The 20128-nt window shown below is 52.6% G+C and overlaps 1 protein-coding gene across 1 annotated transcript in view; it reads left to right on the forward strand.

Moving 5' to 3' along the window:
• Positions 1–20128, forward strand: part of EFHD1 (EF-hand domain family member D1) — a 44474-nt gene that overhangs the window by 7887 nt on the left and 16459 nt on the right. The window contains exon 2 of the mRNA XM_061412628.1: positions 17916–18063. Coding sequence (XP_061268612.1) covers positions 17916–18063 — 148 coding nt within the window. The remainder of the gene's footprint in view (positions 1–17915; positions 18064–20128) is intronic.

The raw sequence follows: 20128 nt of genomic DNA on the forward strand, positions 1-20128 counted from the left end.
GATTTTAAAACGAAGAGGGAGAGGGCCCCGAAGAAACTGACTCTACAGTATGTGTCCAGGGCTGTAATAGGAGCTGGTGGAGCGGTCAAGGTTAGACAGGAAATTTTAATTACCCTGCGCTTATCCAGAGGCCCCGTCCAAAGGGAGGTAATGAGGGCAACCACTTCGAGGCAGGACCCAAATACAGCATCTTAAAATGCAGCTGTGATGTTTTTGTAGCATACTAAAAGCTTGTGTTTCAATTCCCCACAGAGAGGGTGGGGAGAGGAGCGTTTGGCTATGGGAAAGTTGTCTTTTTATTCGGAATCCGAAACGATGATGTCATGGACGCCTTGCCAGCACCCGACTCCTGTCACCACTGAACTCCAGAAAGGCGGAGGCTGTCCTGGAATTCTTCATTTCTCGTCTCCCCCGTCCCCAGTTGCTTTTTCTCCTCTCTAGATTTTTCTCTGATGAGAGGAGGAAGAGATGTGGAGATGGAGGGCTGGGAATTTGCCAAAGAGGTGAAGGGAGCCGAGTTAAGGAGGTTTGCTAGGGAATGGGGAGGGGAGGCAGCCCACCCACTCTTATCTGTATCTTTCAAGTGAATTGCCTTCTAAGCAGAGAACAGTTGGTGGAAATAACCGGACGTTAAGTGTTTCTTTTTCCTCCCATAGAGAAAGGCAAGGGCTTCTGACTCTCCTGATTGTGTCTTCGGTGCAAAGTGATCCACATTAGAGTTGAAATTCCCTCACCTGCCCTGGATTATGCACGTTTGGCTGTTCTGGTTGAAGGTGGGGCAGGAGAACTCAGGGCTTGTCTGAATTCCTGGCGAGTGGTCAGCCAGAACCCAGCCAGGTCGGCTTCTGTTTGAGGCTTTGGTCTCTGGCAGAAAGATGCTGTAACTGGGAATTATTTCTCACAGGGGTTTAAGCACTGGTTTTCTTTGCCCTGCTTGGGTGATGTGGGAGGAGCTGGAAGGAGGTGGCACGATTTCTGGCGGTTTCATCTTTGCAGAGAGCTTCCTTCTTTCTATTCCTTGCTCCTCACCTCCTCTCTTGGGGACATCTCCTCCACCCTCCTCATTACAGAGCATCCTGTTTCGTGAGAATTCGAGTGACTTATTCAAATTCTACATGAGGCAAAAATAAAAAGTCTTTTTCCCTTTCTCCCTTGCAAAATTAATTAAGTGCCTGGTGTCAAAGCTTCAGGGCTTCCCCGATGGCTCAGCAGTAAAAGAATCTGCCTGCAATAAAGAAATCTGCCTGCCAATGCAGGAGACTCGGGTTCGAGCCCTAGATCGGGAAGACGCCCTGGAGGAGGAAATGGCAACCCACTCAAGTATTCTTGTCTGGGAAATCCCATGGAGAGAGAGGACCTGGTGGGCTACAGTCCATAGGGTCACAAAGAGTCGGACACAACTGAGTGACTGAGCACGCTCAAAGCTTTAAGGTCCAGGGGACTTTAACTGTATTTACACTCTTAGCCCTATAACACCTCCCTGCCCCAGTCTAACTAGTGAATACCTTTCTAGTCTAACTAGTGAATACTTTCCTCCACTGGATTTGGGGAGTTTGGTGGACATGGGCTACTTCATGCGTGGTTTTACAGTACAGCTGACCTAGGGAATCTCTCAGGATGTGTTGCATGAATCAGATCTTTGGAGCTAGTGGATCCCAGGCCTGTCTTCTTGGACAGAGATAGTCAGTGGAGGAGCCCAGCCCTCACGCTGGATTTTTGCGTAGCTCGCTATTAGCTGCCTGCTTCACGGATAGCTGTGTATCACATGCACTCTAGCAGGCTCACTCGTGCCTAGAGGCATGCTCACTCACACTGTCTCACACACAGCGTTGGCCTCATCATAGAGTCCTCCTGGAGCAAACCTCTGCCTTCCCCCCTGCTTCTGTGTCCCCTGAGTTTTGGTGACTGAAGGGCACCCTGGTGCTAAGTCTCAGATGCTCCTTGGAAGGCCTGTGTACAGGGGGACCTGAGTTACTGAAATGTGGACTGTGCCATTCTGTAGTCCCGACCTGTACTCAGTGGCCCCAAGACGCAAACCTGAGGCTCACTGGTAAATCCCTCCTAGGTTCCCAGGCTGCCTGGACCTTCTGTGACCCCTCCCTCAGTGCTCCCACCCCTGGGCTCCCGTGGCCAGCACTGTCTGTGCGTTTGCTGATGCCTGCTCCTATGGAGTGGTAATAATGGTGATAATGATGAATCTCTTTCTCACCTCCTGTCATGACCTATTCATTCATTCAGCTTTCTCATTCATTCAGTGAAGCACATGCCAGGTACTGGGGTTGTACAGATTGATCTGGAGGGGTTTCTGCCCTTGAGACGCTCAACAAACTTTGAACAGTGGGATGGATTGACCACAATACTGCTTGACAGGGAAGGATTCAAATTCCAGGAAAGCCGTCCACCACTCATGTACACTGAACTCATGTACAAGACACTCCGTGTAGCCTAGCAGACCCTGGGGGATGCTGCATTCAGGAGGGCGGTCGTGGTCTTTCTGGACACACCCAGGGAGGAGCAGCCAGCCAGGACTGGGAAGGGATTCAGGCCCTTGATGGATCTAAGGCCTCTTGGAGCCAGAGGATGGGGGCTGAGAGCTTGAAGTCTGGTGGGGACCTCCTCGACCTTAGGGGGCAGAAGGTGGGCAATGAAGCTGCAGTGAAAGATACAGTGTAGAGAAGAAAGAACTTTCTCATGGTTGGAGTTGTGGAGCGATGGAAGGAATGATCTCAAAGGTGGTAAGCCCCTTTGTCGGGAGTTCCAATGGAAGATGGGTGGTCTGTCTTCATGGAGTGAGAGGTTTGCAGTAGGAAAGGGTTGGAAAGTTCTTGGGAGGCTGGGGGATGGGCTAGATGACCTTAAAGGTTCCTTCTGGGCCAGGGTTGGGCCAGCTTGGTCTGTAAAGGGGCAGGTGGTGAATATATTTGACCTTGTGGGGTCCCTAGAGCCACTCGGCCACTGTGATAGACAGTAGCTGCAGAGAGTACGTCCGGGAACCTAAACTCACCAGCATGGCCACATCCAGAGAAAACCTGGTGAGTGGGGTTTGCCTGCAGGCCGTGGTGTGCCGGGCCCTGTTGAAGGCAGCTGTTTTGGAAACTTCTGAATCCTGAGCCCTGTCTCTGGTGGTCTCGTTCATCCCTTCCTTCATTTCTTGGCCTTTCTACCTGTCTGTGGCCTGGGGTTCACTGGCTGGGGCAGACCTCAAGCCCCCAGGGGAAAAGGAGCCAGAAGTGGACGTGGACGGTAGAGTGAGCCTGGAACCAGGGACCCAGAGTCACTTCTGGAAGATTGTTGCTGGAGCAGGAGCAACAGGTCTGTCTGCTTCTCTCGCCAACTCAGAGGACCGGGCAGCTGGGAGCCCTCGGAAGGGCTGCCTTGGTGCTCCTTCCCCTGAGAGGTGGCCGAGGGTGTGTTTGAGCCGGGCTGTGGTTGGGGAGGACTTAGGGACTTCCCTACTGGTCCAGTGATTAGGACTCCGCGCTTCCACTGCGGGCAGCACAGGTTCGATCCCTGGTCAGGGAACCAAGATCCCACAAGCTGAATGGTACAGCTTAAAAAAGAGAGAGAGCTTAAAAACTGCAGATGAAAAGGAAAGTGAGAGCTAACTTGGTTGCAGAGAGCTGCACCGGGGGCCTTGGGTGTCTGCCTCCTTGAGCCCCATGGTTACAGGAGGCATTCTTCACCTCAGGTTTTCAGACCAGCACCCCCCACCCCCCGCCTGCTCCTTTATTATCTTTATCATCTCTGATTTCTTCTTTTAGGAGGTCTCCAGGTGGAGAGGTGGGAGTGCCTGGGGCCAGCGCCCTCTTTGGTGGGCGTCTCCGTACACTAATGGCTCTTGCGCCCTTTGCAAGTGTGGCCATCTGATGTTGTCTTGCTGCTGGCCCTTCTCTGTGGGGAGGCCTTTGTGCAAGTCGTGGGTGGGTCGCTGTGTGTGTCCGCGGGTGTCCAGACCTGGTCTTGCTTTCTTTCAGTCTCAGCCTGGCGGCTCTGTGTGTTGCTAAATGAAAGTCAATTCTTTGATTTTTGGAAGTGAGGGCTAGGTGGTCTGTCCCTGCACAAGGCTGCCTCTAGTTGACAATACATCCTCGCACTCTGCCAGCTTGGGTCAGGTTTGCAGGAAGTTCAGGACTTAGAAACTCTCACGTGCCCAAGGCTGGCCCTGCCGCCCCTTCCTGGTCAGAATGGCAAGGGACCCCAGGACTGTGATTGATCCCAGCCTTGGGGCATCAGCTCCCGGGGATCCCCTGGCCCCACCTGGCAGTGCTCCCTGAACACTGTGCCTGGGATGGTGGACCCTGGTCATCTGTCCTCTACCGACAAGGTCTGGCTGATGAAAAGCCCAACTCTGCGCCCTCAGGGACCTGGTGAACTCCGTCCCGGCTTGGAGAGGTGCTGGCCCTGATCCTGGGCAGCTCTGTCCGTCTTGGCCTCGGTGACAGGGTCTCTGTCTCCTCCCTAAATGACGCGTGCTCCCCGCACCCTTTCCTACAAGAGCCGACTGTAGGAAGTCCACACTCTGATTGATTCCTATCCATCAGAGCCACTGCTAGCAGAGCGCCTGCTGCTCTGTGCAGCACTGTTCTTAGCGTTTATACATCGTCAGCACGAGGAGCTGGGTGCTCTCAGCATCCCTCATTTTACAGATGGGGAAACCGAGGTGCAGAGGAACTAGATGGCTTGCCCAGCGTGACACTTGTGCACGTGGTGGGGCTGGGGTTTGAACTCAGGTGGCCCGTGTTCTTGTCCCCCTGTGCCACCAAATCTCAACCATCCTTTTTTTTTTTTTTTAAATAATTTGTTTTTGGCTGTTCTGGGTCTTCATTGCTTCCCAGGTAGCCTTAGTGGTAAAGAATCTGCCTGCCAGTGCAGGCAACACAGAGATGCGGGTTCAATCCCTGGATTGAGAAGACCCCCTGGAGCAGGGTCTTCCTTGCTCTGCTTGGGGTTTCTCTAGCCGTGGTGAGCAGGGGCTATTCTTCGTTGCTGCGTGCAAGCTGCTCATTGCGGTGGCTTCTCTTGTTGCGGCGCACAGGCTCTAGGCATCAGGGCTTCAGTAGTTGTGGGGCACTGGCTTAGTTGCTCTGCAGCATGTGTGATCTTCCTGGACCAGGAATAGAACCCATGTCCCCTGCTTTGGCAGGTGGATTCTTTACCACTTTGGCAGATTGGATTGGGGCCTCCCTGGTGGCTCAGCTGGTAAAAATAATCCACCTGCAATGTGGGAGACCTGGGTTTGATCCCTGGGTTGATAAGATCCCCTGGAGAAAGGAGCATCTACCCACTCCAGTATTCTGGCCTGGAGAATTCCATGGACTGTTATGGTCCACCGGGTGGCAAAGAGTTGGACACGACTGAGCGACTTTCACATCACTTCACTTCTTCACCACTGGACCACCAGGGAAGCCCTCAGCCATCCTCGACACCCTTCCCTGCACAGCCAGGCAGGGCCCTGGGTGGCAGGCTGCCCGACCTCCAGGACTCGAGACACCACCCACTCCCAGCCCGGGGCTGCTACCTCCTATGTGGCCTCCCCTGATCCATCCTACATGTCAGAGCCCAGATCTCATTACCTTGCCTCCCTCTTGAGAAGCCCTATGGGGTGGGGACAGCCCACAACATTCAGTGGCTCCCTATTGCCCATGGGACACAGTCCAGACTTCTCACGATGACCCTTAAGGCCAGTCATGGCTGGCTACTGCATTCTCTCTCGCTGGTCGCCCCAGCCGGGTCCCCCTCCCACTGGGCTGTTGGTCCCACAGCCCCCAACCTCCCCCACCCCCCATCCACCAGCCCCCATCTCCAATCTGTTACTATTGATTCTTAGGAGGCTCCCCTCGCCCTCCATAGTGTTTATCCTGGTAAAGCAGGCTTGACTTTTTTTTTTTTTTTTCCGGCTCTTTGTTCCAGGGCATAGGCTCCTCTCTAGTTGAGGCTCACGGACTCAGGTGGGATCTTAGTTCCCATACCAGGAACCACCAGGGAAGTCCCCAGCCCTTCCTGGCTGAGCATAGCTAACTTCTTTCTCCAGTCCCCAGGGCTGGACCCCAGGCCACAGGCAGGGTGGGGGAGCCGTAACCTCTGTAGAGAGATCTGAGCTCTGTTCTGGAGCGGTCCCGAGGCCCTAAATACGGCCCAAGGGGAGCTTCCCAGCCCCCGGGGATGTCAGGAGTGGGAGCCTTCCGTGTGGTGGTGCAGGGTCCTCTGGCAGTGCCACCAACTGCAGGCCACGTGGGCTCAGACGGGCCTGTAAGTGAGACGTGGAACAAGGAAAGTGACCACCTTCTCAGGTTGTCCCCGAGATCGCGTGACCACTTGGTGTGCAGTGGCAGCCTTAATTAGGTCACTCCTAGGTTGCAGCCCCAGGTTCTTTCCACTGAGGGAGCTGCAGGTCTGGGCCCCCAGCTGGGCTGCTGGATTTAAGGTGGTGCCAACCAGAGAGAGGGGTTGGGGGAGGAGCCGCCGCCTGGGAAGTGGTGGGTGGAGGTGGAGGCTCTGAGGACCCAGAGGTTGCAAGCCTGGGTGTCTTCCTTTCTGTTCGGAGGGACTGCTGAGTCGCCCACAGTCCACTTCCTCTAGGCCTGTGGTCCCTGGCCTCCCCCTCCCTCAGGGCCTCTGCCTGGCCATGTCCCTCCCTGACTCGAGCACTTGAGAGTCAAGGGGGTTTGCATCACTGCCAGGGCTGCCCCAAGCCTGACCAGGTCCGGATGTAGAAACTCCTAGTTGTTTGGGGTCACCCGTCCCCCAAGATCCACAGGGCTCCTGGGAATTCCCAGGACAACTAGATTTCCAGGGTCCCCTTTGGGTCCAGTTTCCCAGCCCATCAGGGCTTTTACGGGAGCTGTTGGGAGCCAAGGGCTTCCCTGGTGGCTCAGCTGGTAAAGAATCACCTGCAATGTGGGAGACCTGGGTTCCATCCCTGGGTTGGGAAGATCCCGTGGACAAGGAAAAGGCTACCCACTCCATATTATGGTCTGAAGAATTCCATGGACTATAGTCCATGGGGCCGCTCAGACACGAGCAACTTTCGATTTTTTTCACTTTTTTGGAAACCAAGGGGAGGCGCCCCATTGTTACAGCAAAGAACCTACCCTGCTCATTTCCACACCCCGCTGATCAGGAGTGCCCTTGTGGCCTTCACGGCCTCCATCAGGGAGTGTTCACGACAGGCATCCCCTGGGACACCCTTTCTTCTCACCCTCCTTTCTGGATGAATGGAGGTGACTCTCAATTCCCAGACCCACTTCCTCTGTTCGTGTTCCCACACTGAGTCCCCAGCCGCCTGTACTTATCCAAACCCAGCAAAGGTGCTCCAATTTCAAAAGGGCCAAAGGGAGACCCCAGGATTACGGTCTTTCTGTTAATGAGACATTTCTCTTAATGAGCTAAAACTTTAAAAAAAAAAGGGGGGGTGGGGGCGGAGAGGCCTTGCTGATGAGCTGAGAGCTTATCTGCCTTCCTGTGATCTTGGTGAGAAGGGAGTCACTCTGGGGCAAAACCCAGACAAAACCCAAACCAAGGACACACAGCCCAGGACGTCCCTGGGACCTTGAACCAGGGATGTTTGACACCAGAAGCACACTCCTATCTCCTGCCATCCTCCGCTCTCCTCAGGAGGAGCCCACCCGGGATCTCCTGCCATCCTCCGCCCTCCTCAGGAGGAGCACACCCGGGATCTCCTGCCATCCTCCGCCCTCCTCAGGAGGAGCACACCCGGGATCTCCTGCCATCCTCCGCCTTCCTCAGGAGGAGCCCACCCGGGCTCCCATGGACCCAGCTGTGCCCTGTTCCATTTGCCAGGTCAGAAGCTTTCCAGGGCTCATCCCTCCCTACCCCGTCACTCGTGGCCAGAGGGTTCTTGGCACCTGGACCCTGCGTGTGGCTGAAGCACTTTGCACTCCTGACCTGTTAACTGGTGTCACTGGCACGTTCCTCTCAGGGCTGGGGTGGGGGGTGGTCACGCGGGGCCTGGCTTGGGGTGCTGGCATCAGTGAGAGAATTTGCATATAGCTGGAGCCTCCCAATTTGAAGCCTTTTGCAGCCTGAGAGCACGGGCTGGGGGAAGCCCAGCTCACCCTCGGTTCCCTCTCCGTTTGAATCCATGTTGAGGGTCCCTGGTGGGGGCAGTGCTCTCCCACTGCAGGCATTTGGGACAAAGCAGGTTTCCCTGCTTCTCTCAACACCCTGAGTAGCAGCGGCCTGACTCTGCGTCCACTCTGCTGTCTTGCGGGGCCCTGAGCTCATGGTGGGGGCTCTGTAGGGGTGGGGGTGGCCCCTCAGCTCTGCCCTGCCACCATCGTTTTCATTATAAGCTTCCAGACACCGTGTATGGACCTTCGGGGGGCTAGTCTCCTGCAGCCTGTAGAGGTGCTGCTGCTGTGGTTGTTCAGTCACTTAGTTGTGTCCGACTCTGTGACCCACAGACGGCAACATGCTGGGCTCCTCTGTCCTCTGCTGTCTCCCGGAATTTGCTCAAACTCATGTCCATCGAGCGCTATCTAACCATCTCCTCCAGTGGCAGAGGATGAGATGGTAAATGTGCTGGCCTCTTTCCAGAAGAAGCAGGGTATCAGCCAGAGGTGCATCCCCACAGCACAGGCTGTGCACAGGAGAGGGGAGGCTGGTGCGCACCTGACCCAGAACCACTGCCACCTCACCTTCGCCCTCCCCACATCTCTCCACGGTGGGTGATGTGTGTTCCCCCAGCCACCTTAGTCTGCTCACTCCATGACCACGCACCTCTCCCCACCCCCCATCCATCCTGCACATCGAGCTAAGAGCTCTTTTCTGAAACACCTATCTGATGTCGCATCTCTGCTTCACACTCTTTGGGGGTTGCCCCCATTCCCCCTTAGGAAGACACAGCTTTCCCAGATTGCCTGTGGGACCGGACCCCCTGCCCGCTTCTGAGACATCCCATCCCCTGTGGACTTCGCTGGGGACTGGGGCTCCCTCCCAGGGCTCTGCAGCCTTGCTGCTGTCAGACCCAGCTCTGCCCAAGCTCCAGCAGTATCACAGCTCAGCCGTCTGTACCTCTGCCTTCCCGCTGGGACTGGTCTCTGTGTTTTCTTTCATCTCTGGAGAGGCCCCAGGTAGATCCGAGCCAGATGGTGACTGAGTGAATGGAGGTGGTCCTGCAAAGGCAGCCGGGAGCAGCCTGATTGGAAATCAGACTCTGGGCTCAGGCTTTTGTGCTTAATTCCACAGAGTCCCCCTTCCTCAGAGCCTGCAGACTCCTGATTTACCTTGCAGTGGTAACACACTTAGAGACAGGGTTTCTCAGTCTGCAGTGAATCAGGAGGGAGAGGGGGAAGGGGCAGATAATTTGAGAGCCGGGGCTACTGCAAGAAAGACAGGAAACCAGGACCTCAGAGAAGGGGCAGGCAGGGAGGCCTGGAGGAGGAACCCAGTCCTGTGACCTGGGGGAACCGACTCCTTGGAAAAGACCCTGATGCTGCGAAAGACTGAAGGCGGGAGGAGAAGGGGACGACAGAGGACGAGATGGTTGGATTGCATCACCAACTCAATCGACATGAGTTTAAGTAAACTCTGGGAGTTGGTGATGGACAGGGAGGCCTGGCGTGCTGCAGTCCATGGGATTGCAAAGAGTCGGACACAACTGAGTGACTGAACTGAACTGACCTGGGGGAGGGGGCTGAGCTCATCTGGGTAGACACTGTTGGGACACCCACAGGCCCTGGGAAAGGCCATATGCTTCGGGCATGGTCTGGTACAGTGCCCTTCTCCTACCTGAAAGAGCCTGGGCAGCAGGGGGGACCTTGTGAAAACGCAGGTTCTGATTTAGCAGGTCTGGAGAGGGACAAGAAATTCTGCATCTTAGACAATCCTGGGCCACTGGTCCGGGGACCATACTTTGAGTGGCCAGAGCCTGACTGTCTGAAGAGGCAGCATGTGATTCCCGTACCAGGACTTTCTGGGGGAAAGCTGGGTGTTCCGAGCTCCTGGTGCCCTGAGGCCTAGGCACCCCTCCCCCAACATTAAAAGTAAGACATTTTCTGGGGCGCTGCCATTTCCTGAGAACCCTCTACCCTCTGGGGATCCCCAGGGTGGTTTCTGATGGCCGAGCCCCAGGCAGACAAAGACTGGCCCTCTTCTTTCTTCCTTGATAGCAGGATTATTCTGGGGAGGTGAAACCCAAGAAAACCCAGGGGCTCTGCACAGTGGAGCCCAGAGAGCAAGCCATTCATGGACTAGCACTAGGTGGATGCTGGAAACTGGCCCCTGTCCCCTTGCCTCTCTCCCTTGCTGGCAGGGCTTTTGGCAGGGTGAGACCTAGGGCCCCTTTGGCGAGGTTGGGGGCTTTCCCAGGTCATAGGCCCAGTTTGGGGACCCAGACCATCCTGCTTCACTCCACCCCATTCCACCAGCCAGTGATGGCCCCAGTCAGAGTCAGGGAGCCCTCAAGTGAGGCCTTGGAGGGCAGATCTGATGCTGTCATTAGGACGGGCTGGGTGATAAGAGTTATTCTATAAGGGCTTCCTGGAAATTCAGCCCAAGGGGCCGCGGCAGGCTGTGGACTGCAGTTTCTTCCAGAATGCTAATGGTGCTGGATGCTGTTTGAGGCCAGTGGGTGTCGGTACCTCTTCAGCAGCAGCCCTGGAAGTTGTCTGCTTCCTCTTCATGGCTGCCGACAGGTCCTACTTTTAAATATAGCTCCCTCCCATTGCACGCTTACCAGGCACAGGGGCCAGAGCTGGTGGGTTATCTTTTCTGGCCCCTCGACAGCTCTGCACGGCACAGACAGCTCAGTGATAGTCTGCAGTGGGCTTGCCAGCCCGTCTCTCCCAAGTGAATGGCAAGGCTGGGGCTGCACCCAGGCCTGTATCTGCAGGGCCATGTGCACCTCTGATGGGACTGGAATCTCCCCCCTCGTAGATCCTGGAGAATAGCAAGAGGAAGGGAACCTACGTGGACCTTGCAAAGCAAAAGCAAGAGAAAAAGCTCACTAATCCAGAAGAGGGCTAGAAGGAAGCCCTAGGAGACAGACAAGGTTGGGGTGGGGCAGGGGGTGTCTTGGGACCATGAGTGGCTTTTCTTTTTAATATCCTAGACTGCCTTTAAGAGGGAAAATGTGGGTTAAAATTTAAATTATAGGGGGAAAAAAACTGGTGAATGGAGCTAAGATGTTGGTAGAGGAGGAGCCAAGGACTTAAGGGGATGCCAATGAGCCTGGGAGCATTTGAAATAGTATATAGACTGTGGAGGGGCGAGGAAAGGAAGTATTTGAACGCTTTGAAAATATTTAGATGCAGTTCAAGCCAGTCTTGTAGGGAGAAGGAAAGCCCCACACGTGGAGGACTCAGCAACGCGGCTCCTGTTATCTCTGCCAACATCATCAGATACAAATTGTAAAACATCTAACTCTCACAGTTAACCAGTGGTCTGTTTGTTGGAATATCGTGTATGCACTCTATCACCACCTGTCAAGAGGGGTGACTAATAACCACCTCACAGGCCTGCTGAATTAAATAAGGTGATTTAGTACAGTGCCTGGCACTTAGGAAGTGCTCAATAAAGAGTAAACGCAGGCGTCTATTATTAATTCTTTGTAGGAATGTTGAAAGGGTTCCTTTATGAGACAATGTGTGCGAACTGCAAAGCAGACCAGTGGTAGTTACTAGGTGCTTTGAACCCCATTGTCTGCGCCGACGACAGACGGTCATTGGATGCTTTGAGAGGAGCAGATAAAACCATGAGGGGATGAGGGGGCACCTGGGAGGGTTTTTCTGCCTCCCTTGCAAATGCAGGCCCTGGAGGAGGTGGCTGTGGACCAACCCTCAGAGACGGTCACTTTAAAGGGAGGAGGGCGTGCTTCAGGATTACGAATCCCAGTTCCAAGGGAAGGGCGGGGACACCACTAATGTGGTCTCTTTTTAGTCTGGCCAGGACTTAATGATGGCGCTTGGCCGGTGCTTCAGGCAGGAACAAAGGGACGCAGTCTTTGCTGGGTCCCTGGGAGTGGAGGCGCTGGCTGGCTCGTGACCCCTGTCTTCCCTGCCCCTCTTCCCTCGGAGACGTCCCCTCTCTGTCCACAGACAGGCGTTATTCCTGGGCCAAACTGGGGCCCTCTGGCCGGATGGCGGACCCTTTCCTCCGCCTGGGATTTGCCCTCCGAGGTGGTGGGCCTCTGCCCCCACTATGGTCAACCCCCAATTTCCTGCCTATTTAAAGAAATGTGAATTCCTTTCACCTGTTGCCCAGCCTTCACCAAGGCCGTTTCTCACACATTTGCCCTTTGTTCTTAGCCCTGGAAAGTATTTCAGGCTTGAGGGCTTAAGATAAGTTTCCAACCTTTCATGGGCCTTCTCAGTCAGAACCCCGCAGAAATCCAGGGTTAGGGTCTCCGAGCCCCTCGCTGCCCGCGGCCCCAGCCTGACTGTGCTTCGGGCTGGCTAGCCCGTGCTGGCTGTGGGCTCAGATGATGGGGGGTGGCCCTGGTCCTCCGGGCCCCGCCGGGTGAGGACAAACTCCTGCCTTGTTCCCTGACCTTTTCTTATCTCGTCCCAGTTCATCTCTGGTTCCCGAGGCCCCCTCCCTTCTCCTCACCCTTGAGCATTTCAGCTGTTCTCGTCTTCCCTTCATTTCCCTCCCTTTCTTCGCCGCATTCGGACCCCGACCCTCAGCCTCTGCCCCGGAAGATCTGTATCTTGGATGCTGCACCCCCTCTTCGTGGCTTCCGTCTCCTCTGCAGACTTTGTTGGGACTGGCACCATGTGCTGAGCAGAGGGCAGGGAACACCCGTCCACACTCTGGGCCTGGAGGGCAGAACATAGGGGCTGTTTACCTGGCTGCCTTTCTGAGGTAGCATTGCCCTGAGAAGCTGTTTCTCCAAGTGTTTTCCTTGGAACGATTGCTCAGAGGAGCTTCCCCTCAGTGGAAAGTCCCTGAACACACAGGACTGTGTGGCCCGAGTGCTGTTTCCCTCGGACACATGACCGTATGGAAGGCTTTGGAAAGTTCCACACCAGAGAAGCCTGTTTACTTGGAGCAGGACTCCCTGTAACAGAGACCATCCCTCCGGCCTGTTTGTAAGAGCTCTGCTCACTTCAGGTCTTGTGTTAGCTGTTTTTGCCAGAAACATCTTCCTTGTTGTTGACGCTAGGTCGTCTCCAACTCTTTGCGACCCTGTGGACTACAGCTCGCAACGCTCAGAGAGGGCCTTCCCTGGGTGGGGAAGATCCCCTGGAGAAGGGCATGGCAACCCACTCCAGTGTTCTGGCCTGGAGAATCCCATGGACAGAGGAGCCTGGCGGGCTGCAGTCCGTAGAGGCTCAGAGTCGGACACAAGTGAAGTGAATTAGCACGCGTGCCAACAATGATAAACAGTAACTCCCGGCTCCCCACTGTCTCCGCCACCATTCTCCTTTCTGTCTGTGAATCTGACTATTCTCAGAATGTCAGGCAGCTGGAATCATGCAGAATTTGTCCTTTTGCATCTGACTGACCTTCACTTAGCGTAATGTCTTCGAGGTTCGTTCGTGCTGTGATGGGGGCCACTCTTGGTTGTGGTGCCCGGGCTTAGTGGCTCCGCAGCATGTGGGATCTTCTCCCAGATCAGGGGTTGAATGTGTGTCTCCTGCCTGGGCAGGCGGATTTACCACTGATCCAGCTGGGAAGCCCTGCCCCAGCAAATGTGATGGTCAGCACTCTTCCTAGGTGGCCTCCCTATACCTACCTAACAGGCCAGCCCCTGAATTGCATGGGCATCTACCCCTGTTTATCTTTCCCTCCAGAAGCCTGACAGAGGGCCTTGCTGATTCTGACAGTGAGTCCTGGTGGACCTGCTTGACCATCTTGTTTCAAAAGCAAGTGAACCTGTGACTCAGCAGTTCTGCTCTGGGATATTAACCCAAGGGAAGTGAGGGCATATGTCCATACAAAAACTTGGACAGAAGTGTTCATAGCAGCATGATTTATCATAGCCAGAAGTGGAAGCAACTCAAATGTCTCTCAGCTGAAGAATGGATAAACAAAATATGGTATATTTACACAACAGAATATTATTCAGCGATAAATAACAAGAATAAAATAGTGATTGATGTGTGCTACAGCGTGGGTGGACCTTGAAAACATTACCCGAAGTGAAGGAAGCCAGACCCAAAAAGTCACATATAGAGTGATTCCATTTACATGAAACACCGAGAATAGGCAAATGCGTAGAGACAGAAAGCAAGCCGGTAGTTGCAGGAGATTGAGAAGAGGGAATGGGGAACGACCGCTGCAGGGCATGGAGTTCTTCTCGGGGTGATGAAAATGTTGAGGAGTTATTAATAGGCAATGATGATGGTTCTACAACGCTGTGAGTATGCTAAAAATCACTGAGGTGTGCAATTTAAACTGAGCCACCATAGGTCAGTTGGTAAAGAATCCACCTGCAATGCAGGAGACCCCAGTTCGATTCCTGGGTTTGGAAGATCTGGTGGAGAAAGGATAGGCTACCCACTCCAGTATTCTTGGGCTTCCCTGGTGACTCAACTGATAAAGAATTTGCCTGCAATGCAGAAGACCTGGGTTCTATCCCTAGGTTCAGAAGATTGCCTGGAGAAGGGAAAGGCTACCCACTCCAGAATTCTGGCCTGGAGAATTCCGTGGACTGTATAGTCGATGATATCGCAAAGAGTCAGACACGACTGAGCGACTTTCACTTCCACTGCAATTTAAAAGAGTGGATTTTGTGGTATATAAATTGTATCTCAATAAAGCTGCTATTTTCAATGTTCAAATTCTTTTAAAAAATTCATTTATTTTTGACTACTCTGGGTTTTCATTGCTGTGCTCGGGCTTTCTCTGGTGGTGGCAAGCAGGGGCTGCAGGCACTCGGGCTTTAGGAGTTGTGGCACACGGACTTAGTTGGCTCCAAGGCATGTGGCATCTTCCTGAACCGGGGATTGAACCTGTGTCTCCTCTACTGGCAGGCGGATTCTTAACCACTGGACCACCAGGGAAGAATGATAAAACTATTATTATTATTATTACTTTAAGTTAAAAACCAAGAAAATACAGCCAATCCCTGAATCACTTTTAGGGAACCCCTGGCAATCACTGCTTCCTCTTTTAAGTGCTCACAAACCATCTGTTGATAATACTAGATCCAGAGCTAGTCCATCTGTGATTTATAAACTCTGCCTGCTTCCTGGAAACCTCGCACACCTGGAAACCGCACTGGAACACCTATCTTGTCCTTAAGGGTTCTCGAAGCCCACCAAGAACTTCCAGGGGACTCATCGGTGAACTTTAGCATCTTGCAACATGATCCTTCCAGCCAAGAAGGTGGTGGGAGTCCAGGGGGAGCACAGAGCTGCCTGGAGGAGGTGGCATCTGCTGAAGAACAGAGGGCAGACAGTGCTGTTGGAGATCAGAGGAAGGGGCGCAAGCTCCTTGGCTCCGGGGGACAGAAAAAGCCACCAAGGAGGGCGGGGTGGGGGTATGTTGTGGGTGGGAGGAACGGCATGAGCTGGCCACTGTGGCCCGAACACAGCACGCTGGGGAGTACTAGGCTTCATCTCCAGCAAGACCACGTGGGCCTCAAAATACCACCAGCCTACATGGTTAGATTTCTGGATGCCCACAGGCTGTGGGTGTGGTGTGGTTCCCAACAATGGTGGTTTCTTTTGTGGAATTGAGGGTGGGCAGGACAGACAGTCAAGAAGTCTGTTTTTTTGTTTGTTTGTTCATGTATTTAATTTTTTTTAACTGTGGTAAAATATACATAATCTTTACCATCTTAACCATTTAAGTGTTGAGATCACCATATGTTCACATTCTTGTGTAACCATCACCACCTTCCTATTCCAGGACCTTTTCCTCCTCCCAAATTGAAACTCTAAACCATGAAACAGTAACTCCCACCCCACCCCCCTTTGCCCTGGTCTCTAGTAGCTACTCTAGGAATTCTAGAAATCTCATATAAGTGGAATTATGCAGGTTTGTCTTTTTGTGTCTGGTTTATTTCAATCTTAACATAATGTTCTCAAGTTTGATCTGTGTTGGAGCATGTATTCAGTTCAATCGCTCAATCGTGTCCAACTCTTTTTGACTCCATGAACTGCAGCACACCAGGCTTCCCTGTCCATCACCAACTCCTGGAGCTTGCTCAAATTTATGTCCATCGAGTTGGTGATGCCATCCAACCATCTCATCCTCTGTTGTCCCCTTCTCTTCCTGCCTTCATTCTTTCCCAGCATCTGAGTCTTTTCCAGTGAGTCAGTTCTTTGCATCAGGTGGCCAAAGTATTGGAGCTTCAGCTTCAACATCAGTCCTTCCAATGAATATTCAGGACTGATTTCCTTTAGGATGACTGGTTTAATCTCCGTGCAGTCCAAGGGACTCTCAAGAGTCTTCTCCAACACCACCAGTTCAAAAGCATTGATTCTTCTGTGCTCAACTTTCTTTATGGTCCAACTCTCACATCCATACATGACTACTGGAAAAACCATGGCTTTGACTGTATGGACCTTTGTCAGCAAAGTATAGAATTTCATTTTTTAAATAATTTTATTTATTTATTTTTTTACCTCGCTGGGTCTCTGTTGCTACAAGGGCTTTCTCTAGTTGCCATAAGTGGGCTTCTCATCGCAGTGGCATTTCTTGTTGCAGAGCACAGGCTCCTCGGTGCTCAGGCTTTAGTAGTTGCTGTCCATGGGCTCAGTAGTTGTGGCTCCTGTGCTTAATTACTCTGCATCATGTGGAATCTTCCTGGACCAGGGATTAAACCCATGTTCCCTGCATTGGCATGTGGATTCTTATCCACTTCACCACCAGGGAAGACCAGAATTTCATTTTTTAAATGGAGAATAATATGCTATTGCATGAATATATAATGTCCCATTGTATGGATATACCTCATTTTGCTTATCTGTTCATCCATCAGGAGATTCTGGGGTTGTTCCCATCTTTGGGCTGTTCTGAATGGATTTGATTTTAATGCATGATGTTCATACCGCAGTAACAAGGGATCTCTGGGGAGTGGAGAATAGGATGGATTTGCTGGGAGAAGAGCCAGGGAGTCTGTGAGAAGCTCCATAATAGCCCTAGTGTGTAGAGAAGGATGCTGGGGGTGAGGCTGGGTGGAGTGGCTGGGGCAGAAGAACAGAGGCTGGGAAGGCTCCCACGGGACTGACCCAGGCACTCAGGAGTACAGGGCAGGGCCAGGATCCCTGCTGTGGGGAGGCTGGGGTTACTTCTAGCTGGGGGGCTGGGGGCACCGTCAGCAGAGGTGCTGGCCCTGTGTGGAAACTTGGCCTAGAGTATTGTGCCAAGCCCTGGCTCACCTGTGACATCCAGGCGTGACCATTCAGACCTGGGGACTGGATATCTGTGAGCCGGAGGGCGAAGCGTGAAACCAGAGTGCCAGGTGGGGAAAGCAGCTTCCAGAGACAGGAGACCTGTGGATGAGAGGAGAGGTGGGTGGAAATGGGGTGGCAAGGACCCAGGGACCCGTGATTGAAGGAAGCTTCCAGAACCGTTGGTGTAATAGAGTGGGTGCATAGGGTGCCTTGTGCAGCCCTGGACAATGGAAGGTGCAGCCCTTCCGTTGTCCAGCGTTAGGAGCTTCCGTGGACGTTTGTTGACCGAAACGGGGAAAAATAAAGGGAAACAGGCATGTTTTTCATCCTCAGGAAACTTACGGCCTAATTAAGGCGTTAACAGATATGAAAACACTCCTGGAGTCCAAGACACGCTTTGAGTCAGATCCTGCAGAGTCCAGAGGTGTTGAAGGAGAGGTGGGGGACCCTTCCAACCCAGTGACCCTGGTGGGCACTGCAAGGCAGGAGTTGTTTGAGTCGTTTTTCAGTAACTAAAGCCAAAAGCATTTAGCATTTGGTAGATTAACAAGTGTCTTTTGGTCCTGGCCATGGCCATCCCTCACCAGCGTCTTGCATTTGACCCCACAGGTATGACGCTGGAAGGGATGGCTTCATTGACCTGATGGAGCTGAAGCTGATGATGGAGAAGCTGGGGGCCCCCCAGACCCACCTGGGCCTGAAGAGCATGATCAAGGAGGTGGACGAGGACTTTGATGGCAAACTCAGCTTCCGTGAGGTACCTGCGTCCTGCTGGCCCTGAGCCCCTGGAGGGGGAGGGTCCCTGAGAGGACCCGTTGATTTACCATCCCCTGGACTACACAATGGCTTGGGCCCGTCTAGAGAGCTGCTTGGATATTTAACCTGCAGTTCTGCTTTTTAACATATCTTTAAGGACCTAGTGAACCACAGTGCTAGCATGAGAAAACACTCAGCAAGCAGTTTGAAAGTCACTTTGGGTAGGATAGCCTCCTTTGGGTAAAATGGTAAGTATTGAGACATCTGGAAGGATGTTCACCAAAACATTCATAGTGAATATTTGTGGGTGCAAAGTTTTGGTGGTTTTTAGTTTCACACTTTAAAAATATATTTAAACTGTTAATTTTTATCTTGCTGTTGTTTAGTCGCTAAGTCCTATCTGACTCTTTGCAAACCTGTGGATATAGCCCGCCAGGCTCCTCTGTCCATGGGATTTCCCAGGCAAGAATGCTGGAGTGAGTTGCCACTTCCTTCTCCAGGGGATCTTCCTGACCCAGGGATCATACCCCAATTTCCTGCTTGGCAGATGGATTCTTTACCACTGAACTACCTGGAAAGCCCATTAATTTTTAAAATAAGCATTTTAAGGTAGTTTTTTTTAAAAAAACAATTAAACAAAGGGTCTTACTTTCTGCCCCTGAACCTTCTCCTCCAAACAAGTCCAGGATAGGTTTTTGGTCTTTGGACCCCTGGAATTGTGGGCAAAATTGTGTACATACAGATATATTCCTGGAAGAGTACACATAGATTCACCTGATTTCCCAATGGGTGAAAACCTCAGCCATTTTCACTTTGGGGAATAAATCTCAAGGCCACTGGGTTTCTTCCACGGCAAGAATGCAGCTTCACAAGGAAAGGAATTGCATGTCTTGTGTGTTTGAGTTTTATCGAAAGGTTTTTAGATATATCCATGACTAAGCAACTGAACTAACTAACTAACTAATGACCTGGTATTAGAATAACTTTGGCAAGACCATCCGGGCTGAAGTTTGGACATTAGCCCAGCTGCTGTGGTCTCGTTTTCAGTCGTGTCTCTTTTGGGACCCTCGGAAGCTGAAAGAAGAGAAGACAGTCCTTGTCTTCTGGTGTTTAACCTTTATTATTCCAGAAACAGTGGAGTGCTGGCATCCTGGTTTCTGAGGGTGAGAACTTTGGCCAAATACTGGTCTTCTGTCCAGGCTAGATAGGGCCTTTGGATGCTCTTCCTGGTTGTGGGGGCGGCGGGGTGGAGGCGGTTCTCTCTGAAGCTGAGTTTGCAGCCATGAGTCCCTTCCCCAGCTGACCGCGCCTCTCACTGCTCACAGATCAACTTCAGAATCCCCCATCTCTTCCTTTCCTCAACTGGCTGATGTGGAGGAGATCATGGAAAACCTGTGCTGGGTGTAACCCTCAGGGTAATCTGCTGCCAGACTTCTCATTTCAGAGCTAAGGAGCTAGAAGACCGAAAAATTCAGCACTTGCCTGAAATCAGATCCCGGCTCAGGGCTGGGCCTAGGAGACAGCCTGCCACCATCATTTACCACGTTCAACTTTGCAGCTGCCTCTCTGGTTCCCTAGCCTCTCATTTGTATTACTACAAATTAGTAATAATAATAATATCAATCCTCTGTATTATTCATGCATCATGCTAGGCATTAGCTCTTTCTTTCCAATGTCTCAAGAAGTAAAGAATCAGCCTGAAATGCAGACAACGTGGGTTCGATCCCTGGGTTGGGAAGATACCCTGGAGGAGGAAATGGCAACCCACTCCAGGATTCTTGCCTGGGGAATCCCATGGACAGAGGAGCCCGGCAGGGTACAGTTCATGGGGTCACAAAGAGCCGGACATGACTGAGCACACATAACAATGACAACAAGAATCTGGGTACCCCTGGGATATAGAAAGTAAAGGATTTTGCCTTGGTGAAGCTTTGGAGGCACTGCTGGGGAAAGAACTTCTGTGGCAAAGTTTTAACCTCAGGGGAATGGAAATCAAGGGTGCTTAGACGTCTGTGCAAGTCACCAACTGAAAATCCCTCCCCTCTGTTTGACCCAGGAGCCTTGCG

Source organism: Bos javanicus, chromosome 3, assembly GCF_032452875.1.
Source record: "Bos javanicus breed banteng chromosome 3, ARS-OSU_banteng_1.0, whole genome shotgun sequence".
NCBI classification, from domain to species: domain Eukaryota; kingdom Metazoa; phylum Chordata; class Mammalia; order Artiodactyla; family Bovidae; genus Bos; species Bos javanicus.